At 40.1% G+C, this 26,949-nt stretch overlaps 2 protein-coding genes across 16 annotated transcripts in view; one reads left to right on the top strand and one right to left on the bottom strand.

The window, feature by feature from the left end:
• The window catches only part of LOC116239947 (rap1 GTPase-activating protein 1-like), a 56,191-nt gene extending 55,500 nt beyond the window's left edge, over window positions 1–691 (bottom strand). For 10 of the 15 annotated variants that reach the window (XR_016470665.1, XR_016470626.1, XR_016470649.1 and 7 more), the window contains exon 1: window positions 586–663. The gene's annotated coding sequence lies outside the window, so the exon portion shown is untranslated. Of the gene's footprint in view, window positions 1–585 lie in introns of all 15 variants that reach the window. The other 5 variants (XM_090149416.1, XM_090149412.1, XM_090149380.1 and 2 more) reach the window with 4 other exon arrangements.
• On the top strand, window positions 672–26,204 carry CASP2 (caspase 2). Its single transcript, XM_090149428.1, has 11 exons — window positions 672–749; window positions 960–1,110; window positions 10,631–10,798; window positions 13,017–13,092; window positions 14,542–14,630; window positions 15,921–16,097; window positions 18,784–18,912; window positions 19,357–19,447; window positions 22,830–22,979; window positions 23,073–23,182; window positions 24,236–26,204. Exons 1-11 carry the CDS (start codon window positions 700–702, stop codon window positions 24,368–24,370), a joined length of 1,326 nt encoding a protein of 441 aa, XP_090005554.1. The 5' UTR covers window positions 672–699; the 3' UTR covers window positions 24,371–26,204.
• Window positions 26,205–26,949: the final 745 nt, after the last annotated feature.

The following is a 26,949-nucleotide window of genomic DNA, read 5'->3' as shown; positions in this document are numbered from 1 at the left end:
TCTCTGGGCAGCTGTTCCAGTACCTCACCACTCTCTCTGTAAAGAACTTCTCCCTGACATCCAACCTAAATCTTCCCTCCTTCAACTTAAAACCATTTCCTGCTGTTATCTACCCTTTACACAGCACTCCATTCAGGTGGGGCCTCACAAAGGGCAGAGTAGAGAGGGACAGACACCTCCCACTCCCTGCTGGCCCCCCCCTCTTCTGATGGAGCCCAGGACACCATTTGCTTTCTGAGCTGCAAGATCACAGTTGGCTCACGTTCAGTTTTTCATCCACCAGTTCCCCCAGGTCCTTTCTGAGCAGTTCCTTTGTTTGCTGTGTGTATAAAGGTACAAACCACAATAAAGAGCAGTTATACTACACGGGAATGGAAACTTTCACGGCCTAAACAGAGCAGCCCAGGACTCAAACTGCTAGGACTCAGAATTTCAGCTGACCAGCACACACAAAAACTAGCCAAAAGGAAGACAAAAAATGTCATTAGTTACGGTATCACTAAGATTTTGCTTTCTTAATCCATAACGGCGATTAAAGCTTTCCAGCTTCTGTAAAGCTTCCGCGCGCGAAACGGAAAAACGCACCTTCCACCTCTAAAGGTCGAACCGCCCTCTTTCCCCGCCGCCACGCCGAGGCAGGAAAGGGCGGGAAGTCATGTCGCTCCGCGCGCCTATCAGTCCTGGAGTTCCGCGCTGAGCATGCGCGTAAAGGCGGAAGCCGCAGGGCCGCGGGGAAGACGGTTCGGGAGGTGAGCGAGAGAGCGGCGGCGTTCCGTCCGGCGGTGGTAGCGGAAGAACGCGGTGCTTGGTGCCGTGTCCTATGCGGCCTTGGGAATCGACGGTGGAGGGCCTTTTCCGCCTGTTATCCGACGGTGCCTTTCCCCCCCGAGCGGAAAGCTGGGCCGGTTAAGCTCGGCTCTTGTCACGGAGTTGGGTTTTGGTCCCCGCTCTTTTACCAGGATGCTGGGAGCGTGCGGTATGCAGCGATACCACCAGGAAGCTCTAAAGAAGAACCGGGTGATGCTGGCGAGAGAGCTGGTTTTAAAAGAGTTGATGGAGCACATGATAGAGAAGGACATCATCACCATTGAGATGGTGGAAATGATACAGGTATGCAAATTAAATTCGGCTGCACTGTTAGCTTTATTTCTGCCTAAGCTCAGTGTCATTCTTGGCACCGGCAGTATAGTTAAATTCATGTATTTCTTACCTGCGTGCCTGCTGTCATTGTGTTTGGACAGCACGTGCAGTGGCATGGGTCTTTTTTGCAGCTTGCAGGTGAACTGGAAGCTGCTTTTGGCCGTATGGGTTTTATCTGATTTAGTAAATCACTGCCTTGTATGCTGGCCTGTAGCTATGACAGGCTGCTTTTCGTGAGCCAGGTGAGTTTTTCTCCCTAGGAGATAATTTGTCTCTCTTTTTTCCATTTGTAAAAACAGGAAAAAAAAACAATTTCCCAAAGAATTCTGTGGGAGTGTATAAATAAATGTGTTATAAACTAGCTTGCTTTGGCACCTGTGCATCTTTCGCTTAAAGAATTTGTATTTCATGTGTTTTTGTATGTTGTATGATCTAAGACTATCGAATGACAAATACTTCTCACAAGTTTTTCTTACTTATGCTGAGCAGCACGTACTATAATCATAGTTGAAAGGGCCCCTCAAGGATCATGAAATTCAACTTCTGTCTCCACACAGGAAAACCCAAAATTTGAACCCTGTGTTTGAGTGTCCAAACACTTCTTGAACTCCAGCAGCTTGGGACCATACCCACAGCCCTGGGGAGCCTGTTCCAGGGCCCGGCTACCCTCTGGTGAAGAACCTTATCCTAATCTCCAAACTGCTTATCCTTGATGCAGCTCAATGCTGTTCTCTTGGTTCCTGTCACTGTCACCAAAGAACAAAGATCAGGCCTGCCCCTCATCTCCCCTTGTGTGGAGCTGTAGGCTGTCATGAGGCCTCTCCTCAGCCTCCTCTTCTCTGAAGGCTAAACAAATCAAGGGGACTCAGCTGTTCCTCATACATCTTGCCCTCCAGACCCTTCACCATCTTTCAGCCCTCCTTTGGATTCTTTAATACTATCTCCTTCTTACATTATGGCACACAGTGCTGGAGGTGAGGCCATGCAGAACAGAGTGGGACAATCTCTTACCTTGCCCAGCTGGCAGTGCTGGGCCTGATGCACCCCAGGATATGTTTGGCCTTCAGGCTGTCAGGGTATAATGCTGACACAGACTCAACTTGCCATCAGGCAGAACTTCCAGATGCTTCTCTGGAGGACTGTGCTCAGCCTTTCATCCTCTGGTTTGTATATAAATCTGCGATTGCCTTGTTCCAGTACTGAATCCAGCACTTGCTCTTCTTAAACTTCATGTGATTGGTGATTGTCCAGCTCTTGAGTTTGTCAAGATTTCTCTGTAAGGGAAAGGTAATTGGAAGAAGTTTTGGATTGGCCATAGACATACTGTAGCACACTGAAAACAGTGCAGGCTGGAGCAATAGGTCTTCAAAGAGAGAGCAAACTGTATAAGAAATGACTGAAGGCATGCATCTTAATGCTAATGTAAGTACTTGATACACTATTTGTGATGTAAGATTGAGGGTCGTGCCTGAAGAACAGATTCTGAAAAGCAGAATGAGAATTCTTTTGGTTGATTCAAGAGCAGATGGCATGAATCTGACACTAACAAGTTTTTGAAAGGAATGAAAAAATAACTTTTTGATGATTTTTGACTGAGTGTGTGTCAAAAGATAACATAAGATAACATGGCAAGTCATGACAGGTGCAGGCATTCTTGTCCTAAGTATCTCCAATCCCTAGTGAAAGAAAACAAAGATAGTAAGTTGAAAGTGGAGAGTGATGCAAGAACTAAAGAAGTATGAGTGGTGAGTAGAAATAGTCAGTTGCTGACCTTGAGGTAGAAGCAGAGGAGAGGAAGAAAATAATAAATTTTCTCAAAGGTAGGTTAATACCAAATACAGTAATCTTTTAGAAAATACCACTGTATCGAATAAATCTTAAATTGAGACTGAGAGGAGGGGAATCTTCCCTTACAGATATATCTGAGTAAAAGAAGCTGCATCAATACTTAGTAATGGATAATCAACAAGAAGGAAATTAGAATGAAAAAGTTAGGTAAATAGTACACTTTCTAAGCAAATGTGAGAGTTTAGCTGTGAATAGAAGCAGCAACCTGAGCAAAAGAACAAAGTGTCTTGAACTACTGTTACAGGATATTGGGTTGGTAATCACAGTGAAAACAGAAATGTGACAGGGACATGAGGAATGTATTCACAAGTGAAACCAGTAGTACTGTGAAATATGTACTGCACTAGAAGTGTAGAAATGAGGGGAGTGCTTGCAGAATAATACTCCTAATACAATAGATAAAAAATAATGTTCATTAAAATAAAAGATCTTTTAAGTCAATAAGCACATCTGCTTCTGTGAATTTGCAATAGTCTTCCTCTCTCTGACTCAAATGTAAGTAAAGGACTTAAGTACACTGTTAAGTAGACTTCTCTAGTGCTGTAAAGTATCTTTATCAGTCACATAGACAGTGAGATTGAGTGTACCCTCAGCAACTTTGTTGATGACACTATGCTGAGTGGTGCAGTTGCCACAACAGAAGGATGGGATGCCATCCAGAGGTGCCTGGACAAGCTTGAAGAGTGAGGCAGTGTGAACTAATGAGATTCAACAAGGCCAAGTGCAACGTGTTGCACTTAAGTCAGGGAGATCTCAGATGTGTATACAGAAGTTGGGGAAGAACTTATTGAGAGCAGCCCTGCAGCAAAGGACTTAAAAGGATTTAGTGGGCAGAAAGTTTGATAACAGTCAACAGCATGCATTTGCAGCCCTGGGCTGCATCAAAAGAGAGGTGGTCAGCAGTGGGAGGGAGGTGATTATCCCCTTCTGCTCTACCCACATTCCATTACCACATCCAGGTTAGGAGACTTCAACACAAGAAAGATGTGGAGCTGTTGGAGTGGGTCCAGAGGAGAGCTAAAGAAATGATCAAGACAGGTGGAGAACCTTTCCTATGAAGAAAGGCTGAAGGAGCTGGACTTCTTCAGCTCAGAGAAGAGGAGGCTCTGTGGAGACCTCATTGTGGTTTTCCAGTACTTAAAGGGAGCTAGCTTATAAGCAGGAAGGAGACTGACTTTTCACACTGTCTGATAGTGGTAGAACGAAGGGGAATGGTTTTAAACTAAAATAAAGGAGGTTTGGATTAAATATTGAGAGGACATTTTTCACTCAGAGGGTTGTGAGGTATTGGAACAGAATGCCCAGAGAAGCTGTGGGTCCGTCTTTCCTGGGGGTGTTCAAGACCAGGTTGGATGGGACCCTGGTTTAGCCTGATTTAGTGGGTGCCAATCCTGTCCATGGCAAGTGATTCAAACTAGATAATCTTTAAAGTCCCCTCCAACCCAAGCCATTCTATAATTCTTGAAAACGTATTATAATACTGACAATTTTGTAACTTACTGGAAATACCAGGAGAGGAATGCCCTTGTGTCTGATGATAGAGCATAGGTTTTCCTGGGTTTGTAACTGTCTGGTTTCTGTGTATCCCTTTCCTGCCACTCAAAGAATGAAAAAGATCTGCATAAATAATTATGTTTAAAATCAAATAACAATTGCTCTAGTCGTGTGTGGGTTTTTATTTAAATTAAATGAGAGAGTAAACAAATTGGTTCTGTAGTAGAGTACATCACTTGAGCTGACTTTTGTAATCTAAATGAAGTGAAATAAAACCAGGGGTCTGAGGAGATGGAGGAGGCATGAGATTTAGAATCAGACATTGGAAGCGACCTTTAAAGACTATCTAGTTCTAACCCTCTGTAGGGACATCTTCCACTAGACCAGGTTATTTGAAGCCCTACCCAGCCAGGCCTTGGACACATCCAGGAAAGGGGTTGCCATAGTTTCTTTGGGCAGCCAGTTCCAGTGCCTCACTACCCTCAGAGCAAAAAATTTCCTCCTAAGTTATAATTTAAATCTTCCTACTTCTAGTTTAAAACCATTGCCCCTTGTCCAAACACTACTCCCCCTGATAAAGAATCCCTCCCCATTATTCCTGTAGGTTCCCTTTAGGTAGTGGAAGGCCTCTGTAGAGTTTCCCTGGGGCCTTCTTCAAGCTGAACAACTCAACTCTCGGCTTGTCGTCATACTGGGGGTGCACTAGTCCTCTGATCTTCTTTATGGCTCTCCTCCAGGCCCACACTAACAGGTCCATGTCTTTCTCATGCTGGGCTCCCCAGAGCTGAACACAGTATTGCAGGTGTGATCTCATGAGAGTGGAGTAAAGGAGGAGAATCACCTCCCTCAGCCTTCTAGCTACACTTCTTTCAATAAAGCCCAGGGTATGATTAACTTTCTGGGTTGCAAACACATGTTGCAAGCTTGTATTCAGTTTTTCATCCAGCGGTATACTTAAGTCCTTCTTTGCAGGGCAGCTCTCAATCCAGACATTTTTCAGCCTGTATTCATGTTCAGGATTGTCTTGGCCCAGATGCAGAACCCTGCATTTGGTCTTGTTGAACTTCACAAGGTTTGTGTGGGCTCACCACTCAAGTCTGTCAAGGTCTCTCTAAATGGCATCCCCTCTCTCTAGAGAACCAGCTGTACAACTCAGCTTGGCATCATCCACAGGCTTTCTGAGGGTGCACTTAATCCCACTGTTTTTGTCACCAACAAGGATGTTAAATAGTGCCAGTCTCAGTACCATTCCCTGGTGAATACCATTTGTCACTGGTCTCCCCATGGGCACTTGAGTGTGACTTTCCAACTAATTTCTTAACTACTAAGTGACCTATCAGTTTAATCCACATCTCTCCAATTTAGAGACAAGATGTTGTGCTGAGCAAGGTCAGATGCCTTGCAGAAATCCAGGTATATGACCTCAGTTCCTCTTCGTTCATTTATCAACGCTGTAATCCCACTGTAGAAAGCTACCAGATATGTCAGGCTTGGTTTGCCCTTAGTGAAGCTATGTTGGGTGTCACCAGTCACCCCTTTGTTTTCTATGTGACTTAGCATAGTTTCTAGGAGGATCTGCTCCATGATCTTGCTGGACACAGAGGTGGGACTGATTGGCCTGTCACTGGGTCTTCCTTCTTTCCCTTTTATAATGGGGGATTATGTTTCCCCTTTTCCAGTCACTGCAAACTTCAACACACAGCTACAGTTTCTCAGATATGATGGATAGTGGCTTAGCAACTTCATCTGCCAGTTTGCTCAGAACCATCAGATGTGTCTTGTTATGTCCCATGGACCTTTGTGTTTTCAGCCAAGGCTACCTGTTATTGTTTCTGCCTTCTCTAGGCTTCCTTTTTGAGTTTGATTGGGAACTTCTGGTTCCTCCATACAGGCCTCCTGTTATTTTTACCTGCCTTCCTCTTTGTTGGGGTGCGTCACTCTTGAGTTTGGAGGAGGTAATCCTTAAATATTAGCCAGCTTTCTTGAACCTCTATTCCCTGAAGGGCCTTATCCCATGATTTTCTACAAAGGAAGTCCCTTAGAGACAAAAATCTTCTCTCCTGAAGTCTAGAGTTTCAAGTTTGCTGTGTAGCCTCCTCAGTTCTCTAAGGATCTTGAACTTCAGCATTTCATGGTGACTGCAGCCAAGGCTGCCCTTGAACTTTGTGTTCCACACCTCCTCCTTGTTGGTGAGAACAAGGTCCAGTGTGCACCTGCCCTCATTGTTCCTCTATCACTTGGAGAAGGAAGTTGTCATCAGTGTATCCCAGGAGGATTGCTTATGCCTTGTTGTCTATATCGATTATGCTATGTTGTCCTTTCGAAAGATATCGGGGTGGTGGAAGTTCCCTGTGAGGACTAGGGCTTGTGAATGTCAGACTGCTCCTGTCTGTCTATAGAGGGTATCATCTACTTGTTCATCTTGTTCTTCACCTGTAGCATCCCCCAGTTATAATATCACCTATCCCTGCTTTCCTTTTAATCCTGAGCCATAAACTCTCAATTGGCTTCTCATCCATCCCAAGGCCCAGTGTCATGCACAGCATCTGGACCCTGATAGAGGGCAACACTTCCTCTCATCTTCCCTGCCTGTACTTCCTAAAGAAGATGTCCTTCCGTTCTGGTACTCCAGCCATAGGAGTGTGAGGTGCTAGACAAGTCCTGAAACTTATTTGTAATAATTAAGAGAAAGATGGGATTGTAGGATGTTTTAGGAAGAGCAACTGAAGACAGAGGAGTTTGAGACAGATGAAGAGCTCACATGGAATGTGAAGAGTAAGCAGAGAGTCCATAGCTGAACACTGGAGAAGAATTAATATGAACAACTGTCTTTGATGTCCAAAGACACTGGAATGGGCTGCCCAGGGAGGTGGTGGAGTCCCCTTCCCTGGAGGTGTTCAAGGAACGTTTGGATGTTGTGTTGAGGGATATGGTTTAGCGAGAACCATTGGTGATAGGTGGATGGTTGGACTGGATGATCTTATAGGTCTTTTCCAACCTTAGTGATTCTGTGATTCTGTGAAGAAGAGACAGTAAAAAACTGACAGTAATTAAATTGGTTCATTCTGAAAGATACTAAACGATATGAGGTGCTATTTTTAAGATTAAATCTGATGTCCTTCATTAATTCCTTCTTGATAGAGCATCAGATGTTCCTCCAGAGCTCCAGTGTAGACCTTCAAAATTGCAGATACGATAGCTAGGGCTTTGTTTTGCTTTTAAAACAAGTTGAACACTCTGTACTGTAACTGCAAACTGGAAGATCATGGAGATCATGGGTGGCCAATATTTTGTCTTGCCTTGGCTGTATTGAGTGAAGAGGAACTGTCTTGCACCATATATAAAAGATAGTTTTAGTTTATGTAAGTAACAAAATTTTATTTATTTATTTATTTACTAAAACATTAACAAAGAAACAAAGCAAAACTAGTAGGGTATTTTACCTTGTTTTTGTGTAACTTCTGCATCAGTGTCTGATTTGATGGTAGTGGCTGTAATTCCTAGTGAGTTCGCAAGATGTTTGTCCAAGATTTTTCTTGAAATTTTACTCTTCATCCTTGAAAATACTTGTTCACAAATGTATATCCCCAAAAAACAATGGCATGAATAACATACGATTGTGAAGTGAGAGAGATTTTTTCTCTGGTAAGACAGGGCTAATAAAAATCTAGTGAATAGATATGATCAAATTTTTGAGTTGAATGTCTGATTGCAACTCTGTATATTCCATTTGTAAATTCACAGGTAATGTATTTGTGCCAACTGAAAATAGAGTTGCAAGTATATTTTTAAAATGGTGATTTTTTTCTGTAATCTTGGAACCTGTTCCTTTATCAACATTGAAAGCAGGGCTGCATATTTTTCTCTGGTCACAATACTGTTTGACTCATGTTCCAAACTACATATAATTATTTGCCATAACTTGAGTTAGCACTGCAGTGTGCCCTGGTTCCCATGCCCTGGTTTCAACCCAGACAGTGCCAGTTGCACACAGATATTTGGCTGTTGCTGAGCAATGGATGTGCACCTGGGGCTGGGCTGCTTGACAGGGAAGAGCCACTGATAGGGAAGAGCCACTGCCGTAATGGCACGGGGCAGGTGGCTGCTGCAGAATTGGCTGGTGCAGCCTGCACGCAGCCCACTGCAGCAGTTTGAACACTGCAGTTAGAGATACTTAAAGGCTTTGGGTTGATTACTACACAGTAGTGAAGATATCACTTTGATTAGGATGTTTGTCAAAGGTGTAAGATATTCTGCAGATCAGATTCTGCATATATATTTTGATTCACTAATATGACCTATGCACTGGGATTTTGACAGAAGAATTGAAATCAGAGTTTATCATGCAAATCTTCGTGTTACATAGATTATCAAGTTCGACTGAAGATGCAAAAATGAATTTAGGATGTATTAGAAAATAAAATGGAAGATGTCTATTATATGAAAGCTTTATTTCTGAATGTGTGCTGAACATTATTTAGCATAACGTAAATAACAGCAGTGCTGTTGTGGAAGTTACCTGTGGGATTACAGCACTTTGGGTGTTTAAGGTGCTCAGGAAGAAGTCAACTGAAAGCTGACTATTGTACGTACAAACTGCAGAACACAAATGTTATGAAATGTTCCTAACTTTTCAATTTAACTTAATATCCAATTCTTGAGGTTAGCTTGTGTTCTTATTTAGGATATATGCCTCAAAATCATAAACTATGAAGACGTAAGATGAAGAAAATTAATCATCTTGAGGTAGGCCTAAACTGCTGCAGGTCTGCTAGAAAGGAAAAAAACAATAGGCACTTCAGAATATCAGTAGTCAATTTACCTTATTAGGTAAAATAAAATTGATTGGGCTTTCAAAATATACATGAATGCAACTGGTTATCTTCTGTAGATTGACAGAGAACTGTTACTAGGGTAGAGGGACAAGTATTTTCATACCTGAAAGGCACAGGAGGAAGTATTGTATGCATTTCTATTAAAATGGTGTTCAGAAAGGAGTAGTTTCTGTGGGATCAGGAAAGAACGCTTGCATCCTCAAAAGGAGTAAGACATTTATAACAGGAGGCTAAAAGAGAATGACATTTTTACTTCAGCAAATCTAGATTTTAGTAAGGATTTTATTAAATAAGAAAAATGACAGGAATCTGAAGCCAAGGGACATTGTTGATAGAAAACTAAATGCTGTTAGCCAATCATGAATGAACATAGCTTGAAATTTCAGAATAGGTTCATAAGCATTGGATCAAAAAGATTTGCATTCTCATTTCAAACAGTGTAATGAGACAAAAGCCAAAGTACTTTTAAGAACAAACAGGATTTATTTTGTTAATGGAGAGATGATGGTGTGAAAATCTTCTGTATCAGACTATATACACATGTGACTTGAGGCTTCTTTTTCCCCTGTGATTGCTAAAGTAGTGTTAGTACTTTGTTCTATGTAACTCACCAACCATTTCATAGAAGAAATCTTGGATTGAAGTGGCAATTCAAAAAAAAAGTAAAATGAATTCCATGGGACTTGTAAGACTTATTTTCAGTACCTAATATCTTAGTATGTGAGGCTTTTGCAAATTAGGCAGTTTGTTTGCAAATGTCCTATGACTGTTTTACGGAAACAAAAATTTGATTTTTAGTTGTTTCCTTTTCTAATTTATTGCTAGGCTTCATTGGCACAAATGAAACACATTATACACACATGGTATCTTTTTGGAATTCACTACAGGAAATAAGTGTTTTCCATGATACTTTCCAAGGACTTTGTGTGTTAGTACATGAGACACTTAATACATCGAGCAGTAGTGAAAATGGATTCTGGCCTTTGTGTGTTTGGTGAGGGTAAGTAGGTACTATTCAGATAGTAACTGGAAGTAGGAGATTAGAGAGAAGAGGGTGTATTACTGTCTATGATAATGTGTGAATTGTTGGCTTGCTGTGTTGTCATATACTCTCTCCCTTGAGCTGGTAGGAACAGAAGGGTGGCAGTGAAATCAACTAGAGAAAGCCATTTAAATGTGATCTAACACAGCTAAATATGGTAATGGAACATTTACATGAAGGAAAAAGATTGAGTTGTTCTGAAACTTAACTGAAAATAAATTGTGTTGGGGTAATACCTAGAGTGTGAATTTTGTTTCTTCTTTGTGTCTAGGCCAAGTCTGGAAGCTTCAGCCAAAATGTGGAATTCCTTAATTTGTTGCCCAAGAGAGGCCCTAATGCCTTTTCAGCCTTCTGTGAAGCTCTACAAGAAACCAAACAGCAGCACCTGGCGGAAACAATCTTGAAGACAGAATCCAGCTTGAGACATGGAATTGCAAGGGTACAACATTTTTTAAAAATAAAACATGGACTGCATTAGGGATTGGCTTTGGGCACAGATACATGTTTTTCATATGCTTAGAAAAAAAATTATTAGAAAGGAAAGGATGGTATTTAGTTGCAAGTTGAAACCTTCAGTAGTCTTAGGGTAAAAGAACAAAATGAATTTGGGATGAAGAGAATTTTTACAGAAAAGTGGAGAATGGTTAAGGGTGGCAGGGGACCTCTGGAAGTCATCTGGTCCAACCCCTTTCTCAAGCAGGGCCATTTTGAACAGGTTTCCCAGGACCATGTCTAGGCTCTTTTTTAAATTATTTCTAAGTATGGGGACTCTACAGCCTCTGTTGGCAACCTCTGCCAGCACTCAGTTACCCACACAATTATGTCTAGGTGTTCAGACAAAATCTCTTGTGTTCTAGTTTGTGTGCATTACCTCTTCTCTTGCCTGAGTGTTACTGAGTAATCTCTAGATCTGTCTGTGGCCAAAACAGGAGGACCCAAAAAGGGGTGGGGGAGGACAACGATCTTAGGAGGGAAGTTGATTTACTAATTATAATAGTGGAAATACAAGTTAATTGGGATTGAAGCTAATAAACCAAATAAATGAGAGAGAGGATGTCCAAAACCAAAGCCCCTACTGTAAAGCTGAGGGTGAGGTGGCTAGGAAGCATGCATTGCTGAGACAAGCAGTAAAAGGGAGAGTAGTCTCGTGACTTGCAAGCAGTTTTTCCCTCTGGAAAACAGAATCGCAAAGTCCTCTGGGGTATGTAGTTCTTTTCTGAGAACCAGGTACCCAGAAAGGAACTGGAGCATTAACTCTTCAACTCCCAGTGCTTTGCATGATGTTGTGATGTGGAATACCACTGACAAAAATCTTAAAACTATGACACTGAGCATCACTGAAAGGAGCGTCTCCCTTCAGTGTTTGTGCTCATTGGGAAAGTCCCCCAGACCTCTGTATTCCAGGCTAAGCAGTCCCAGTTTTCTCAGCATTTCCTCATACAAGAGGTGCTCAACTACCTTAGTCATATTTGAAGCCCTTATTTAGGCTCTTTCTAGTATGCCACTCTCTTTTACTGGAATGCCCTGAACTGGATACTGTACTCCAGGTGTGGCCTCACTGGACCTAAGTAGAAGGGAAGGTTCACCTCATTTAATCTAATCTGCTGGCAAGGCACATAACGCAGCCCAAGATACCATTATCTTTCTTTTCCATAAAGGCACACTGCAGGCACATGTTCAGTTTGGTATCTACCAGGGTCCCTAAGACATTTTCTTCAAAGCTGCTTTCCATACAGTCAGCTCCTGGCAAATGAGATTATTATTCCTCCCCACATGCAGTATTTTGCACTTCTTGTTGAATTCCGTGATGTTCATGGGCTTTTCCTACCTCTAACACTCTCTGATGTATCATCAAGAATGTAAAAGCTGCAAAAATATGTATTTTTTCTAAAATCTTGTAACTTAGTGTTCTCTGAGTAGAAAGCTACTCAGTATCTGCAATTGTTAACATTAGATAGAAGGAAGAATTTAATAAAAATTCTGTATTCTCAGTGCAGGGTTGCTGCAAAAATAATGCCTCCTATTTTATTATGATGTCCCACAACGACAGAGGCTGATGGCAGTCCACAAATATTCCATTACATTTTTTTTGCCATGCAACAGATGGAAGCAGAGTGGCAGTCTGACAAAATGGCATGTTGACATGAAAGTGTGTATGAAGCATTGAAGAATTGAATTCCTCAGTGTGGAAAAAATGACACCCACTGACATTCATCAACACTTGCTGAATGTTTATGGAGACAAAACAGTAGATGTGAGCACAGTGAGACGATGGGTGGTGCGTTTCAGCAACAACACAATCGTAGCACTGTAAAACAGTGGGTCAGCTCCACTGGTGCAGAATTTTAGAATCACAGCATGCAGACTCTTGTTCATCACTGGTGAAAGTGCATAGCTAGTGGTGGTGGCTATGTTGAAAAGTAGTATTTTGTAGCTGAGAATTTATCAAGAAGTGTTTTTGTGCTCTTTGTATCTTTTGTAGTTTCCATGGAAACAAATAGGAGGCATTACTTTGGAGTGACCTACATATTACAGTATGTCATGTATTGCATGTAAATATCTGTGTCATTGTCCATGATACCTACAGCCTTGTTCTGTAAAGAAAAAAAAGAGGTATCTTTTGCCAATTTTTTATGGATTTATTGAATGTCTTGTAGCTTGAACAGCGTCATGGATCAGATCTTCCACTTCCTCTGAGTGAATCATGTAATTCAAAGAGACCACGTTTGATTGGTGAGTCACACAATACATCATGAAAACTTGATTATCAACTGTCTGGTTGGTTTCCTCTAATTTCCTAATGCTCTGTTATCTCAATTTTAGAAATAAGCTGACACCACTTAGCTCATCCTAAGAATACAAACATGAGAATGAACTGACTGTATTATGATCAGACAAAAGAGGCAGAATTAGTCTAGAAAATGACATTTAAGTAGCATAGTGGAAGAGAAAAACCTAATTAGCTAGCTTCATATATTCATGTAGGAGATTTCATTGCTTAAAAAGAATTTCTTCTTTGTTTAAGGTGTACAATAGAGTGCAAGTGAACTAGAACTGTGGAAGGATACTAATAATTGGCAGTATTCCAACTTAAACTTTTTTCTTAACAAATGATTTCAAGTACGAGGCATTATCTATGTAATGTCAACTGAAATGGATAGCTGTATCTTCCATTGAATTCAGCAAATCAACTTTACTTCAGCAGGCATTCGTGATTTAGGTTAGGGAGCTGGTTGTTGGAATGAATCTCCTTGTTAGATTTCATGTTACCTCTGGTAACACCTGGACAGTACTCACTTAACCTTAACCACAACTTTAGTGTTGTGCTCCTTACTACTAAGAGCTCTGTCTGGTGTTAAAGATCAAATGTATAGGTTTGAAAACCTTTTTAGTTGTTGGTTTGTTGGATGTTGTTTTAGGTATGAAGGTTATAGGTTTTTTTAGAGAGCATGTGTTTCTCCAGCTGGGAGAAATGCTCAGAATGCTAAAAAGTATTTGAAAAGAGACAATGAGCTTTTTAATTGATCTATTAACTCAGTTTCTTCAGGACAAGGGATTGAGCATCTCTTAATGTTAATTAATTGATTCTCATTCCCCTTGTCTGCTGCTGACAAGAAATAAGAGTTGTTCAGAGACAGATCAACAACACAATAAGAGCATTGCACTTTACGGAAGTTAAAACTATCTAGTTTCATCACTAATGCACCAGTTGAGCATAAAATGAGATCTCCAGCTGTATCCAGTGAGAATGGAAATCTTTTATGAAAGGAAAAGCACTACTTTATTTGAATGTTTCTAGTAATAGTTCATCAGCTTAACTGGAGAATGGTTGAGATACTGTGCAAAAAGACAGAAAAGCACTGCTCTAATTTTCAATATAAATTCTGTTCTTATACTCAGTAAAACTAAATTTGCTAGGCCTTAGGTTAATCTACAAAAAAGACAGAATATAAAATCTGTTGCCAATTAGAAATATATTGGAAAAGTGTATTTTTTGTATTTGTTTTTTCACTGTATGTGTGATGTCATTGATCAAGCAAAATGTTCAGACATACGAGTTGTATAAGACGTGAATATGCCTTAGACCACATACTTCTGAATTTGCAAATTACTACCTTAATACAGAGGGCTTGTAGCTAGAATTTTTGTTATTATTTATATTTTTCTTTTGCACAAATTCAGTGGAACATTCTTTGGACAGTGGAGATGGTCCTTCGATTCCTCCAGTGAAGCACTGCACTCCAGAGTTCTATCATGATCACCAGCACTTAGTAAGTTGTGAAATCTCCTTCAAAGGTGAAATATTTAGATATATCAGCTGATGCACACTACAGCTGAGTAAAAACACATACTTCGTTATGGGTACATGTTAGTGTTATGGTGTGTTTATGTGTGACTCTAAATAACTGTACAATATTAGAACTATTTTTCAGCACACAGTCACAGTCCTGGCTCTTTTAATTTTCTGCTGTATCAAGAAAAGTCTCCTTAGGTGCAGAAATAAGATCAGGATTCTGTGCAGTAGTGGGCAGAAGAACCTGAATTTCTAATCCTTTTATTTATCTTCGGAGGTTATATAGATAGTCATAATTATTTTTCTGTTTGTTCCATTTGTAAAGCATAGGGTGTGGTGATGTAGGCTTAAGGAAAACAAATAATTTTTTGTGATAGTGCAGACATGTTAGTAGGATTACACTACAGCTTAACTCTTAACACTTAACTCTTCTGTAACAGGCGCTCTGTTCAGTAAAACATATTTTTCATGGTTTGTTTGTTTGTTTTTTTGTAACTGTTGGGGAGACCTAATTTGCCAACATCAGCATGAGTCTGGCTTAATTTCTTTTTATATCTGTGTCTGGTTACACCATATTTGATATGCTTCTTCAGTATTAAATTTCACTTCTAATTCACAGGGATGTTATTACCAATTTATTATTAGTTTGTAGAGTGGAAGGGGCAAGGTGGTTTTGAAGACACCCTTCTTAAATTAGTTTTTTTCCCTATTAACTTCTCTTGTCATCCACGCTACTTTGAAGATCGGTGATTTATTGCTGCCTGCTGCTACAGTTGCACTCACTCACAGGCTGTTTTACATCTCTTCTTGTTCCCAACCACAAATAGGAAATGTAAGCTAAATTTTGCTTAATGTTTTCCTAGGGCCTTTGGTGAAACTTGTTTGGCCCTGTGGGGGTATGTGTGGAAGGCGAAAAGCATTAGCAAGAGCTAACTCACAATTTGAAATGCTTAATCTGTTTTCCTTATAAAACAGGAAATAAGGCAAGCTATTACAACATCTTATTAATATTGTTGTAGGATCATTAGTTGTGGGATCTTGCAGAAACAGTTGCCTTTGAGACCTTTTGGAATATAAATATTTGCTATATTAAAAAAAAAAAAACAACAAACCAATACTTCTTTTACCTCTATTGTTTTTGTGCCTTCTCAAACTAGAAATCCTACATATCATTAGTAATTAAGTTGGTATATGGGAATTGGTGTTATACATAGACTATTATTTCCTTACATAGTCTAAATATACCAATTTTAAATCTTCTTCTCAGGCATACAAACTGATATCAGAGCCCCGAGGCTTAGCACTTATTCTCAGCAATATCCATTTCAGCAGTGAAAAGGACTTGGAATATCGTTCAGGTGGAGATGTGGACTGTGCTTCCCTAGAGCTGCTTTTCAAGCATCTTGGATATCAAGTGACTGTCTTTCATGATCAAAGTGCAGAGGTAAGGGAGATCCTACTACTACTACTTTAGAACCAGTATGGCTGAGTTCATAGCTGTGATGCTTACTAGTGTAAGCATCTGTTGAAGTGCTTCAGTATCCCAGCCGGACTCCAGTGTTAGTATAAAACCTCTGTAAAGCAGCAGTTGCTGTCTGCTTTGTTAAATCCATATATACCAACTCCAATATTTGCTGTGTCCCCCACCATTGACCAATATGGAAGAAGTCACAGAATCGTATAATCACCAAGGTTGGAAGAGACCTCCAGGATCATCAAGTCCAACTGTCCACCTACCACCAATATTTCTCCACTAAACCATGTTCCTTAGTACAATATCTAAACATCTCCAGGTGTGGTGACTCCACCAGCTCCCTGGCCAGCCAATTCCAGTGCCTGACTGCTCTTTCAAGAAGAACTTTTTCCTAATATCCAACCTGAACCTCCCTGGAACAACTTGAGTCCATTGCTTCTCGTCCTATTGCTAATTTCAGGGGAGAATATGCCTATCCTCACTTTACCATAACCTCCTTTCAGGTAGAGAGCTGTAAGGTCTTTCCCAAGTGTCCTTCAGAGTAAACAGTCCCAGTTCCCTAAGCCACTCTCAGAAGACTTGTGCTCCAGACCCCTCACCAGCTTCACTGCCCTTTTCAGGACATGCACCTGGGCCTCAGTGTCTTTCTTGTAGTGAGGGGCTCAAAACTGAACACAGTACTCAAGGTGCAACCACACCAGAGCTGCGTACCAGGGAACAATCACTTCCCTGCTCCTGCTGGCAGCACTATTTCTGATAAAAACTAGGATGCCATTGGCCTTCTTAGCTATCTGGCTCGTGCTACACTGCTGGCTTGTGATTAGCTGAGCACTGGCCAACACCCCCAGGCCCATTTCTTCCACATAGTCTTCCAGCCATTCTGCCTGTAGCATTACTTGGGGTTGTTATGGCCAAAGTGCAGGATCTGGCATTGGTCTTGTTGAAGTGCATCCCAATGGCCTCAGCCCAGCTATCCAGCCTGTCCAGATCACTCTGTAGGGCCTTCCTATCCCCAGTCAGAACAACACTTCCTCTCAATTAGTGTCATCTGCAGCCTTTCTGAGCGAGCACTCAGTCTCCTCATCTAGGTCATCAATAAAGACATTAGCAGGACAGACTCCAGTACTAACCTCTGAGGAGCACCACTCATGACCAACCAGTCACCAGCTAGATTTAACTACATTCACCACCCACCTGGCCTGGCCATCCAGCCAGTTCTTCACCCAGCAAAGAGTGTTCCTGTCCAAGCCATAGATTGCCAGCTTCTCCAGGACAAAACTGTGGGAGACAGCATCAAAAGCTTTGCTGAAGTCTAAGGAGATGATGTCAATAGCTATTCCCTCCCCCACCAGGCAGGTCACGAGATTGTAGAAGGAGATCAGGTTTGTCGAGCAGGTCCTGCCTTTTGTGAACCCATGCTGGCTAGACCTGCTTCTCAAACAGTCCTACACATGCCATGTGATCTCTCAAGATGATCTCTTCTGTAACCTTCCCTGGCATCAACGTCAGGTTGACAGATCTGTAGTTTCCTGCATCCTCCTTATGACCTTTCTTGTAGAGAGGAGTCACATTCGCAAGCCTCCAATCCTCTGGGACCTTTCTAGTTGACCAGGAATGCTGATGGATGATGGAAAGCAGCATGGCAATCTCAACCACCAGCTCCTTCAGCACCTTTGGGTGAATCCCATCTACCCCATGGACTTGTGACAGTCCAGGTGGAGTAGCAGATCTTTAAATGTTTCCACCTGAAGTGAGGTGTTCAATACTGCTCCCTATCCCAGACTTCCTGGTCAGGGGGTAAAGTTCCCCAAAACTAATCAGTCTGACTTTTAAAGACAAATGTAAAGGATGGAGATTGTCCTTAGCCCTCCTCTTCTACTTGTAAAAAAGAGTTTTTTGTTCTCTTTTACTATGGCGCCCAGGTTGAATTCAAGCTGAGGTTTTGCATTTCTGATTTTCTCCCTACATATCATAACAGTTTCTTTGTACTCTTCCCTAAGCTGTCTGTCCCTTCTTCCAAAAGAGGTAGACTTTTTTTCTCCTGGAGCCTCAAAAAAAGTTCCCTGTTCATCCACACTGGTCTTCTTCCCCACCAGCTCATCTTAGGGCATGGGGGACAGCCTGCTCCTGCACCTTTAAGACTTCTTTCTTCAGGGGTGTCCAGCCTTCCTGGGCCCTTTTATTCTTCAGGACTGAATCCCAAAGGACGCTCCCTAAAAGTGTCCTGAGTAGTTCAAAGTCTGCCTTCTAGAATTCTAAGGTAGCAGTTTGCTGTCCCTCCTCATGACTTCACCGAGAATAGAGAACTTTACCATTTCATGGTTGTTCTGCCCAAGACAGCTCCTGACCTCCACATCTCTCATCAGTCCTTCTTTTTCTGCGAACAGTAGGTATCAGTGCAGCAAAGTCCAAGTGATCCCTGCTAAACAATCTTATACTTAAGACTGAATGATACATAGAAGAGTAAGTATATTTTTCCCTATATTATGGAACAGAAATCTTTTGTCCTGCATATGTATGTAGGGTTTATTCTGTAATAGGAGAGCCATAGCTTAGGAAAACCTAAGCCATTCTGTGATCAGTATTTTTCCCTGGACATTAACCCATTTTCCCCATGTAATTCTGAGAAGCATGAAATAATTTTTCTCTCTTACAGGAAATGGAGCGTGCATTGGAGAGATTTTCTAAGCTGCCAGACCATCAGGATGTGGATTCCTGTATTGTAGCTTTACTTTCCCACGGTGTAGAGGGTGGGGTTTATGGAACTGATGGCAAACTCCTACAGGTATATTTACTGTGTCCTGATGTGTTGTAGGTTACATCTTGGAAAGTGAAAATGGAAAGAGGGAAAAAAAAACAGAAGGGGATGGGGAGACTGAGGATTTACTCTTTTTAAACAAAAAGCAAAAATAAGAGCTTGTGTAAAGAAAATGGCAGCGATAGCTATGAGAAGTCTATAAGATAAGGAATGACATAAATATTTGTTAGATGAGAAGTTGTTACTCCATTCTCTCTTCATATACACATACCAGGTAGAGCACGTGACCTCAAACTAACAGGAGCCCAGAGTGGGGAGGTGGGAGGATGTTTGTAACATGGTGAATTCGGAAAATAAAGGAGAAAGAGTAGTGAGGTAATAACCAAAATATGAGGAAGCAAAGTGAGTGTGGGACTGGCTAACAGTGGTCTGCAGTAAAGAATATTTGGATTATTTTTTTTCTTCTCTCAGTTGCAGGAGGCTTTCAGGCTCTTTGATAATGCAAACTGCCCCAATCTCCAGAATAAGCCCAAAATGTTCTTTATTCAGGCCTGCCGGGGAGGTGAGTGCCTAAATACTAAATACACCGTGATTTGTCATCCCATTAAGGCTCATTTTACACACGTACACACCCTCACATTCAACTTGCTGTCAACTCTCCTCTTTGCTTCTCTCAGGTGTAAGTGGGATCCATATTCACCTCCCTCTGCCCTGCTGCTGCCACTGCATCTGTTGCTCTGTAAGTGTCTTCTGTTCTGCATGAGGTGTGTGCATTGACTTGCAGACCACAGAGCACCTCAGAGACGTAAAGCTCTATATATTCATATATAATATATATTATTATATATGAGTTATTTAATATATGAGTTATATAACTCATATATTAAGACTTCCTCTTGTTATACCTGCAATGGGGGGAAAGGGGCTTATGGTGCATCAAATTACAGCACAGCATGAAGCGGTACACTAGCATTCAAGTCTTGCCTGAGTCCATGTCTCTCCCTTGATCCTGGATATGTTGTTTTTTCTGGTGTCTCATGAGCTATCAGAGTGAGCTGCTATTTGTTCTTTGTTTTCTTTTTCTTTAATCAGTCTCCTATTTTCAACCTTTTTCACATGCAACTATCAAACTCATTTAATTCTTATAAACTTGTTATTTTTTCAATCTATGTGTTCTTATCATTTTCTTCTTAGTTCTGCTATTCATTTTTCCTCCTATCGTAACTAACCATATCTATAACAACCTACCCTTAAGATATGCAATTGACCAAATGTCTTCTTTCATATGGACTTTCACAGATAACTGTGAAGTTAGGAGTACTCCAAAGAGAAGTTTTGTCTTGGATAGCTTTTGTTTTTTTTCTTTTCTGATAGAGAAGTTCTGTTTTCTAGCATGTATCCTTTTTCCCCTACTTTTCTTTTGCTCCTTGCCTTTGTTTCGTCTATTTTTCCCAATTTTAGCTGGTTTATAGTTTGTCCTATAACCAAGAACATGTTTCATTCACCTGTTACCTACTCATGTTTAATCCTAACAGCAAAAAGTGTAAAGTCTACATAAAGCATTGTGGGTGTCACAAATATTTGATCCTTTAAGCATTTGGGAATACTGTAATATGCATCTTTACCAGTATGAATTTAATGTGATTATATTCTTTATGTTATTGAACCTTTAAATATTCTTCAACAAATACAAACATGCAGACTAGTAACAGCATGAAAATGAGTTTAATAAGCCAGAATTGACTGTTGACCTAATTAAGTAATAAGGTTTATCTGACTGTAATATTACCATAATGTGTCTGTTCAAGTTAACATCTGTGTTTGTCCTTCATTCCAGGAGGGTTTCAGGAGGGAAAGAGTGAGGAAGAGTTGCTATGGGGATGCTGTAGAAGTGGGATATTACAATAGGCAAAGGATTGAGACTTGAACAACTTAAAGGGAAAAAAAAATCTTCCTTTAACTAAATATGCCTTTTTAATCTGGCTTGTAAAGCTTAATTACTAGTTAGAAGGGAATGCAAGTTATGAATCAACTGAGCAGTCAATAAAAATGTGTACCTTTTCATACTGGTGTTCAAAGGTTAGCCAATACTGCTTTTTAAATATATATATTTAAAAGGCTGTATAAGTGGTGTAGACAACTTTAGATTAGTAGTCAGTGTCTCTATGTAACCATGCAAGTTAGCTGAACCAGCCAAAGTTAAGTGAGAAGTGCATAGGTTACTCTTTTTCATTAAGTTTATGTAATAAGTCTTTTCTCTATAATTGACACGTTTTAAATTTTTTAAATCTTTAGATATGAAGAATGTATGTGGTCTACTTCATTTCCAAAGGATCTTTGGCATGTGTCTGCTTAAGAATTGAAGTAGTCCACTTAAAGATCAAAAGGCAATAGTGACAGAAAGCAGTGGGAAAAGACAGCTTGTCAGATTTCACCATGTCATAAAATGGGGCTTTAAAGAAATTTAGTATCTGTGTTTAATACAGGAGTTGATTCAGCAAAGAGAAGAACTGCTGTAAACACTGACAAATGTGCAGTTAACAGTTATTAAAATTGATTGAGAAAAGGTCTAGGAGCTTCAGGGAAATTCTAAGGATTTGGATGGCAGTTATTGATGACACAAATTAGAGCTTGGATATGCAAAGTAATACCTTGACAGGGTTAATGCTTTACATTTTTAGTTACATTGTTGACAGGGATGGTGTTTGAAGACAAATGCATGAGGAAGACATCTAATTCTGAATCTTTAATCAAAAAAACTTTGACTTGATACGCTGTGATAGTGTGAATAATATACCTTGACTATAAAATTACACGCATCTTCTCTGAAGTAACATACACTGTGAGCAGTAGTCTAAAGTTTTAACATGACAGAGAACTAAAAGGGTTTGGAGAAGTGTGATAAAAGGCAAGAGGGGAAAAAGAGTGGTTAAAAATTCCTACCTTTAAGAGAGGAAGAAGGAACATAATGGGAGTACTCATTAAATTTTGAACTATAGTATGGAATCATAGGATACATAACCTGTTAGACAATCACATTCCTCCTGCTGTTGCTTTCATTTCTGAGGAGAAGAACCCATCTTGTTGCCTTATGAACTGTCCATCTCCTGTACAATATGCAACCGATTCTGCTGCCTGTTAAAAGATTAGAAATCCAAGTACATTTCTTAGGCACAACATAGCAACAGAGACCTACTGCCATCATAAAAGGAAGGCCACTGAAGTGAATACTTGGGCTTCCTAAAACCAGAATCTGATCCATGCTGTTAGGAAGTAGAATAGTAGATTTTTATCATATAGTAGAAGAACAAAAGGGCAAAATTATGTAGAAAGCCTGTAAAAAAGGTTTATTTTTATTGCAGCATAACTGGACTGTCAGTGTTACTGCCACTGTTATTAGTGTAGATTACAATGGAAAACCTTTATCATTTAAACAACAAATTGAGGCTATCTAGAATCATCACAGTACATACTATTGAATTCTGGAAAGGATGTTAAATATTCTCCAGGTATTAAACTAAATCTCCATCTACTATAGATCTCTCTCTCTAGTGTTTGGGATGAAATTATTTTTCCATTGCATGTACAATGATTTTGATTGAAGTAAGTGGTATTATAGTCAGAATTTTGAAGGTGAAGTATTTGGTCAATATTTTCTTGGAATTAGACCATAGCAACTAAAATTATAGTTCTCAATCAGCAGGTAACTAGCCATCATATTATGTTGAGCATGTTCAGCAATCGCTGGTATTTGTATTAGTTTGTACAAAAGAGCTTTCAGATGAGTTTTTTAAAAAGCTACAAAAGCTAACAGCTTATGCAGAAGCTGTCATCTTGACAACAGTTGTGGCATTGCTGACTGGAGCTCGAAAGTAAGGAAAACAGTAATTCAGGATAATATTTTTTTTTCTCCCTCTCTTACTTATTGCTGCACTAATCACCAGATGAGACAGACCGAGGGGTGGATCAAAGAGATGGCAAAGAGCGGTCAGATTCCCCAGGCTGTGAGGAGAGTGATGCAAACAAGGAAGAAAATCTCAAGCTGCGTCTGCCTACGTGCTCCGATATGATCTGTGGATATGCATGTTTGAAAGGTACTGGAAGGAAGCACTAATTCTTAGGGTCTTAAGAGTTTCTGTATGTCCATCTTCCTCTGGAACTTTATTATGCATACTCTTTCTTCTCAGGCACTGCAGCCATGCGCAACACCAAGCGTGGATCCTGGTATATTGAGGCACTCACCACTGTGTTTGCAGAGGACTCCCAAGACACTCATGTGGCCGACATGTTGGTGAAGGTCAGCTGTAATGTCTTTCCTTTCACACACTTGCCTGGTTTCTGAAGAGCCTTCAATTTCAAGTTGCTAGGATTAATATACTCTTTAAGCAAATGTTGTTGCCCTATTTTTAGCAAGATTATTACTTCTTTCCTCATTTAGATAGATAAATAGATATACTTAGAGATGGATAATTGTGTACAGTTCCACAGTAAATTAATAGAAGTAAGAAAGTGTCAAAGGTTTACGGGCTGGTTCACCCCAGTTCCATGACTAGCAGGGTGGAGGGATTTTACCAAATCCATGCCTCTGGAAAAGGGAAATAGGGGACCCTAAAATAATTAAAAACAGTGGCAATGATCTGAGGAGAAGCAAACTTATTTACTAAATATGGTATCAGAATGCAAGATAACGCACTATAATATAATATAATTAGAATTGAAGCTAATAAATCAAATATAATGAGAGTGTCCAAAAGGTGGATAGGCCTCACTGTAACACTGAGCTGAGATGCACAGTCTGGTTGAGCAGCAGGGAGGAGAGCACAGCGAACAGTCTTCTGGGGAATGTAGTTCTTCTCTTCTGGGGCAAGTATCTGGAACTGGAGCATTAACACTTTAACTTGAAGTGGACTACATGATGTTATGATGTGGAATACCAATAACCAAAAGCCATAAAACCATGACAAAATGCTAGGTTTCTTTGGCTCCTTCCATTGCGCTTGTGTTGGCCACGTTGTGAATTTAGGAGATTAATCTAATTTGCCAAGCATCACTTTTCTAGTATAGAAATAGTTTATTTTTTCAGGTGGATTTGGCCTGAACTGGCTCAGTACGGAACAGCACAAGCATTTGTACTCATATAGGGGGAAAATTAAGGAAATGAGAGTGAAGACTGCAGTGTGCTCACAGTAACTAGAGCTGCACCTTAGTTCTTTATCCCTCCTGTAGTTTAGAAAGGCAGTATACTGGTGATTAATTAATAAGATAAACAATAATTTTTAAGTAAGAAAAGCAATGACACTTTGTCTTCTTAACCCTTTCAATCATTTTACTTTTTTAATCTTACATTTAGGTGAATAGACAAATCAAGCAACGAGAAGGTTATGCCCCAGGCACAGAATTCCACCGCTGCAAGGAAATGTCAGAATACTGTAGTACACTGTGTCGGGACCTGTACCTGTTTCCTGGTTATGTGCCAGGAAAATAACCCTACCAGCTCCACTGGAAGAGGGATACTGCCAAAGCTGAACTGAGTATGGATGTGTACTTTTCTATTCTCACAGGCGTGACATCAGATGCAAAGCAAGGAATGCTCTTTCATGTTTAGCCGGTCCAGTTCTTGATATCTTTTACTAAAATAAGGTGGCAGCTCATCATAATCTGATTCAATTCAGGGGTTAAAATACTAATATCTGATTTATTTTGTATGTATGGATGTTGGTGAAAAGAGATCAGCACTATAACTGGAAAAAAGTGGGAATATCCTTTGGAAGGAGGCATAAGGACATTTCTTAGAAATGTGAATGTGAAAAGAGAAATAGCTATCCATACAAATTTTGGAAGAGATATGCCTTTCTGAGAGGAAGATGATCCATAAAATGCTACTTATTTTATGCTTTTATTTTTTTTAAAGTTCTTCTTGCCCAGTTCTTCATGCATGTCCGATCCTGTGCACAGGGAAGGAGAATCCTGCTCTCTAAAACAGGATATTATTTTAAGTGGTTGACATTTGCAGTCAATCTTGATCACTTGAAGTCCATTTTTGCGCATTTTTTTCTGTAGCCAAGTTTTGAAGAGAGCTGCAAGACATCCCAGGTTATTAGAAAAACAAATGGAAATTCAGTGTTTCTCACACAGATCAGTGATTGTCGTTTAAATGCACCTGAAACAGTTTTGAATCAGGAAATTCTGGATTAGCTCCCCTTAGTCTAGAAGTGAACAACTGTATAGAACATTACTTTTGATATTCTGTTTGCTCTAGTATCTGTGTGTCACAACAGACAGGCACAGTATTCAGACACTTCACCAACTTCTCAAGAAGTTGCACTGTATAACTGGATCCCTGAAATCCTGCAAGCTTGTAGAAAGGACTCCTATATCTTCTGTTTAATGAAAATATTCAAAGCAGTTCTTTATAGTCCAAGCATGCCACTTGGATTATTTTTCACTGGCAGTCTGTTTCTCTTTCATTTAAAAGAGAAGAGTTTCACATTATTACTCTGATATGTGGTGAGTTTTCTTTCTTCAGCCATGATCACTTAAAGCTGTCTGTTCATCTAATATTGTTTGCCAAATGTCATTTTGACTGATCGATCAGTAATGTTGTAGCATAATCCATCACATTGTTTGGAAATTTCATGTGTATTCTCTTCATACTTGCCTCTTCCAAGTTGCAGTTACTCCCTGTGATGTGGTGCAGGGAGATGGGCATTGTTCTCTTCTGTGGTAGCCTAAATTCTGGTATACTAGGTTGTGTATGGGCTACAGTCTGTGTGCTGGAGTTCCTGTCTTCTTCACTCTACAGCAATAAGGTGGCATAGTACTCTTAATGTGTAAGTGCGTTTGTTTTTTTTATCTTTCTTCCAGGATAGAATTATGAATAGGAAGCACAAAGGGATGTGGAGGGAGGCTGGAAAATTAGGTATGTGCTTTTCTATTGTTGTGCACAGGAAAATTAAGGCTGTGTTTTCTCCAGCTGACAAAGGTGCAGCATTAAAATACATCTTGCACTTATCTAACACACAGCATGTGATAAATAAAACAAAAAACATTCCTGCCAATTGTTGCCTTACTCTGAAGAAACCACTGTAGGGGTTTTTGTACCTCCCTGGAGTACAAACACTTCCTACCCCAGTGCTCCCTCTTTGAAATGGTGCAATATTTTACAGATGTGTAGATTGATGAAGTAGTCTGCTCTGAAAGATTAGATTTCAGTAGGATTACATCAACTTGCATTATCACTGCCACTCTGGTATTTACTTTTTATATACTTGTATTTTACTGCCTGGAGGTGTCAAAATAAAGAATTCTTGTTTGATTAATCTGTGCAGTATCATCCATTTGGAGGATTATACATCTGTGTAGAAATAGAACTTCTATGTGGACAATTTTGCATAATTTCTTTAGGTAATACCTCCCTGAAGCACTTTTGAACTCTTAGGCAAAATCCTGCTGCTTGCTAGCTGGAACTAGTATGGGCTGCCTGTGGGGGGAAGGACTCAGAAAGGAGATGAAGATACAACGAAGAAAGATGATAAAAGTGGGGGAAGATCAGGGGAATCAGATTGGTACATGGAAAATATTACAAGAGACCTTGACCTGTTGTGTCCAAGACAGGTTACTACAAGCAGCTGTGCAGCTGGCCCACCTTTAGACATCAGCAGTGAGATCACTTCTGGGAGTTAAGGTCTAGGTAATGTACCTATGTAATGCAGGGTAGAAGCCAATGCGTGTGTGAAATAAGAAAATAAAAGTTCTGTTCTCATTACTTCCAGAATAAACCCCAGTATTCAGATCCATTAGAAGCTGTTCTTTTACTCTCAGCTGTGATATCTCTTTTCATGGAAACAGTATACTGATTTTTCAATAGCACCTAGTGCTGGTACAAGAATTCTAGTAGTAGTGTTCAGTAGAAAACCTATCTATGCTGAAACTCTTGCTAGTAATATAAAAGATGTTTGTATTTTTAGATAAGTAAATTTAAACTACTGACACAGTTTAATTAATGCCTTTAATAGTGGGAATGGCAAGAAAGTTTGTATCATTCATATTTTGGCTCTAACTAAA

Source organism: Phasianus colchicus, chromosome 1, assembly GCF_987193195.1.
Source record: "Phasianus colchicus chromosome 1, bPhaCol1.hap1.1, whole genome shotgun sequence".
Taxonomy (NCBI): domain Eukaryota; kingdom Metazoa; phylum Chordata; class Aves; order Galliformes; family Phasianidae; genus Phasianus; species Phasianus colchicus.
The sequence above is the reverse complement of the archived record's forward strand: the minus strand, read 5'-3'. Positions and strand labels throughout refer to the sequence as shown.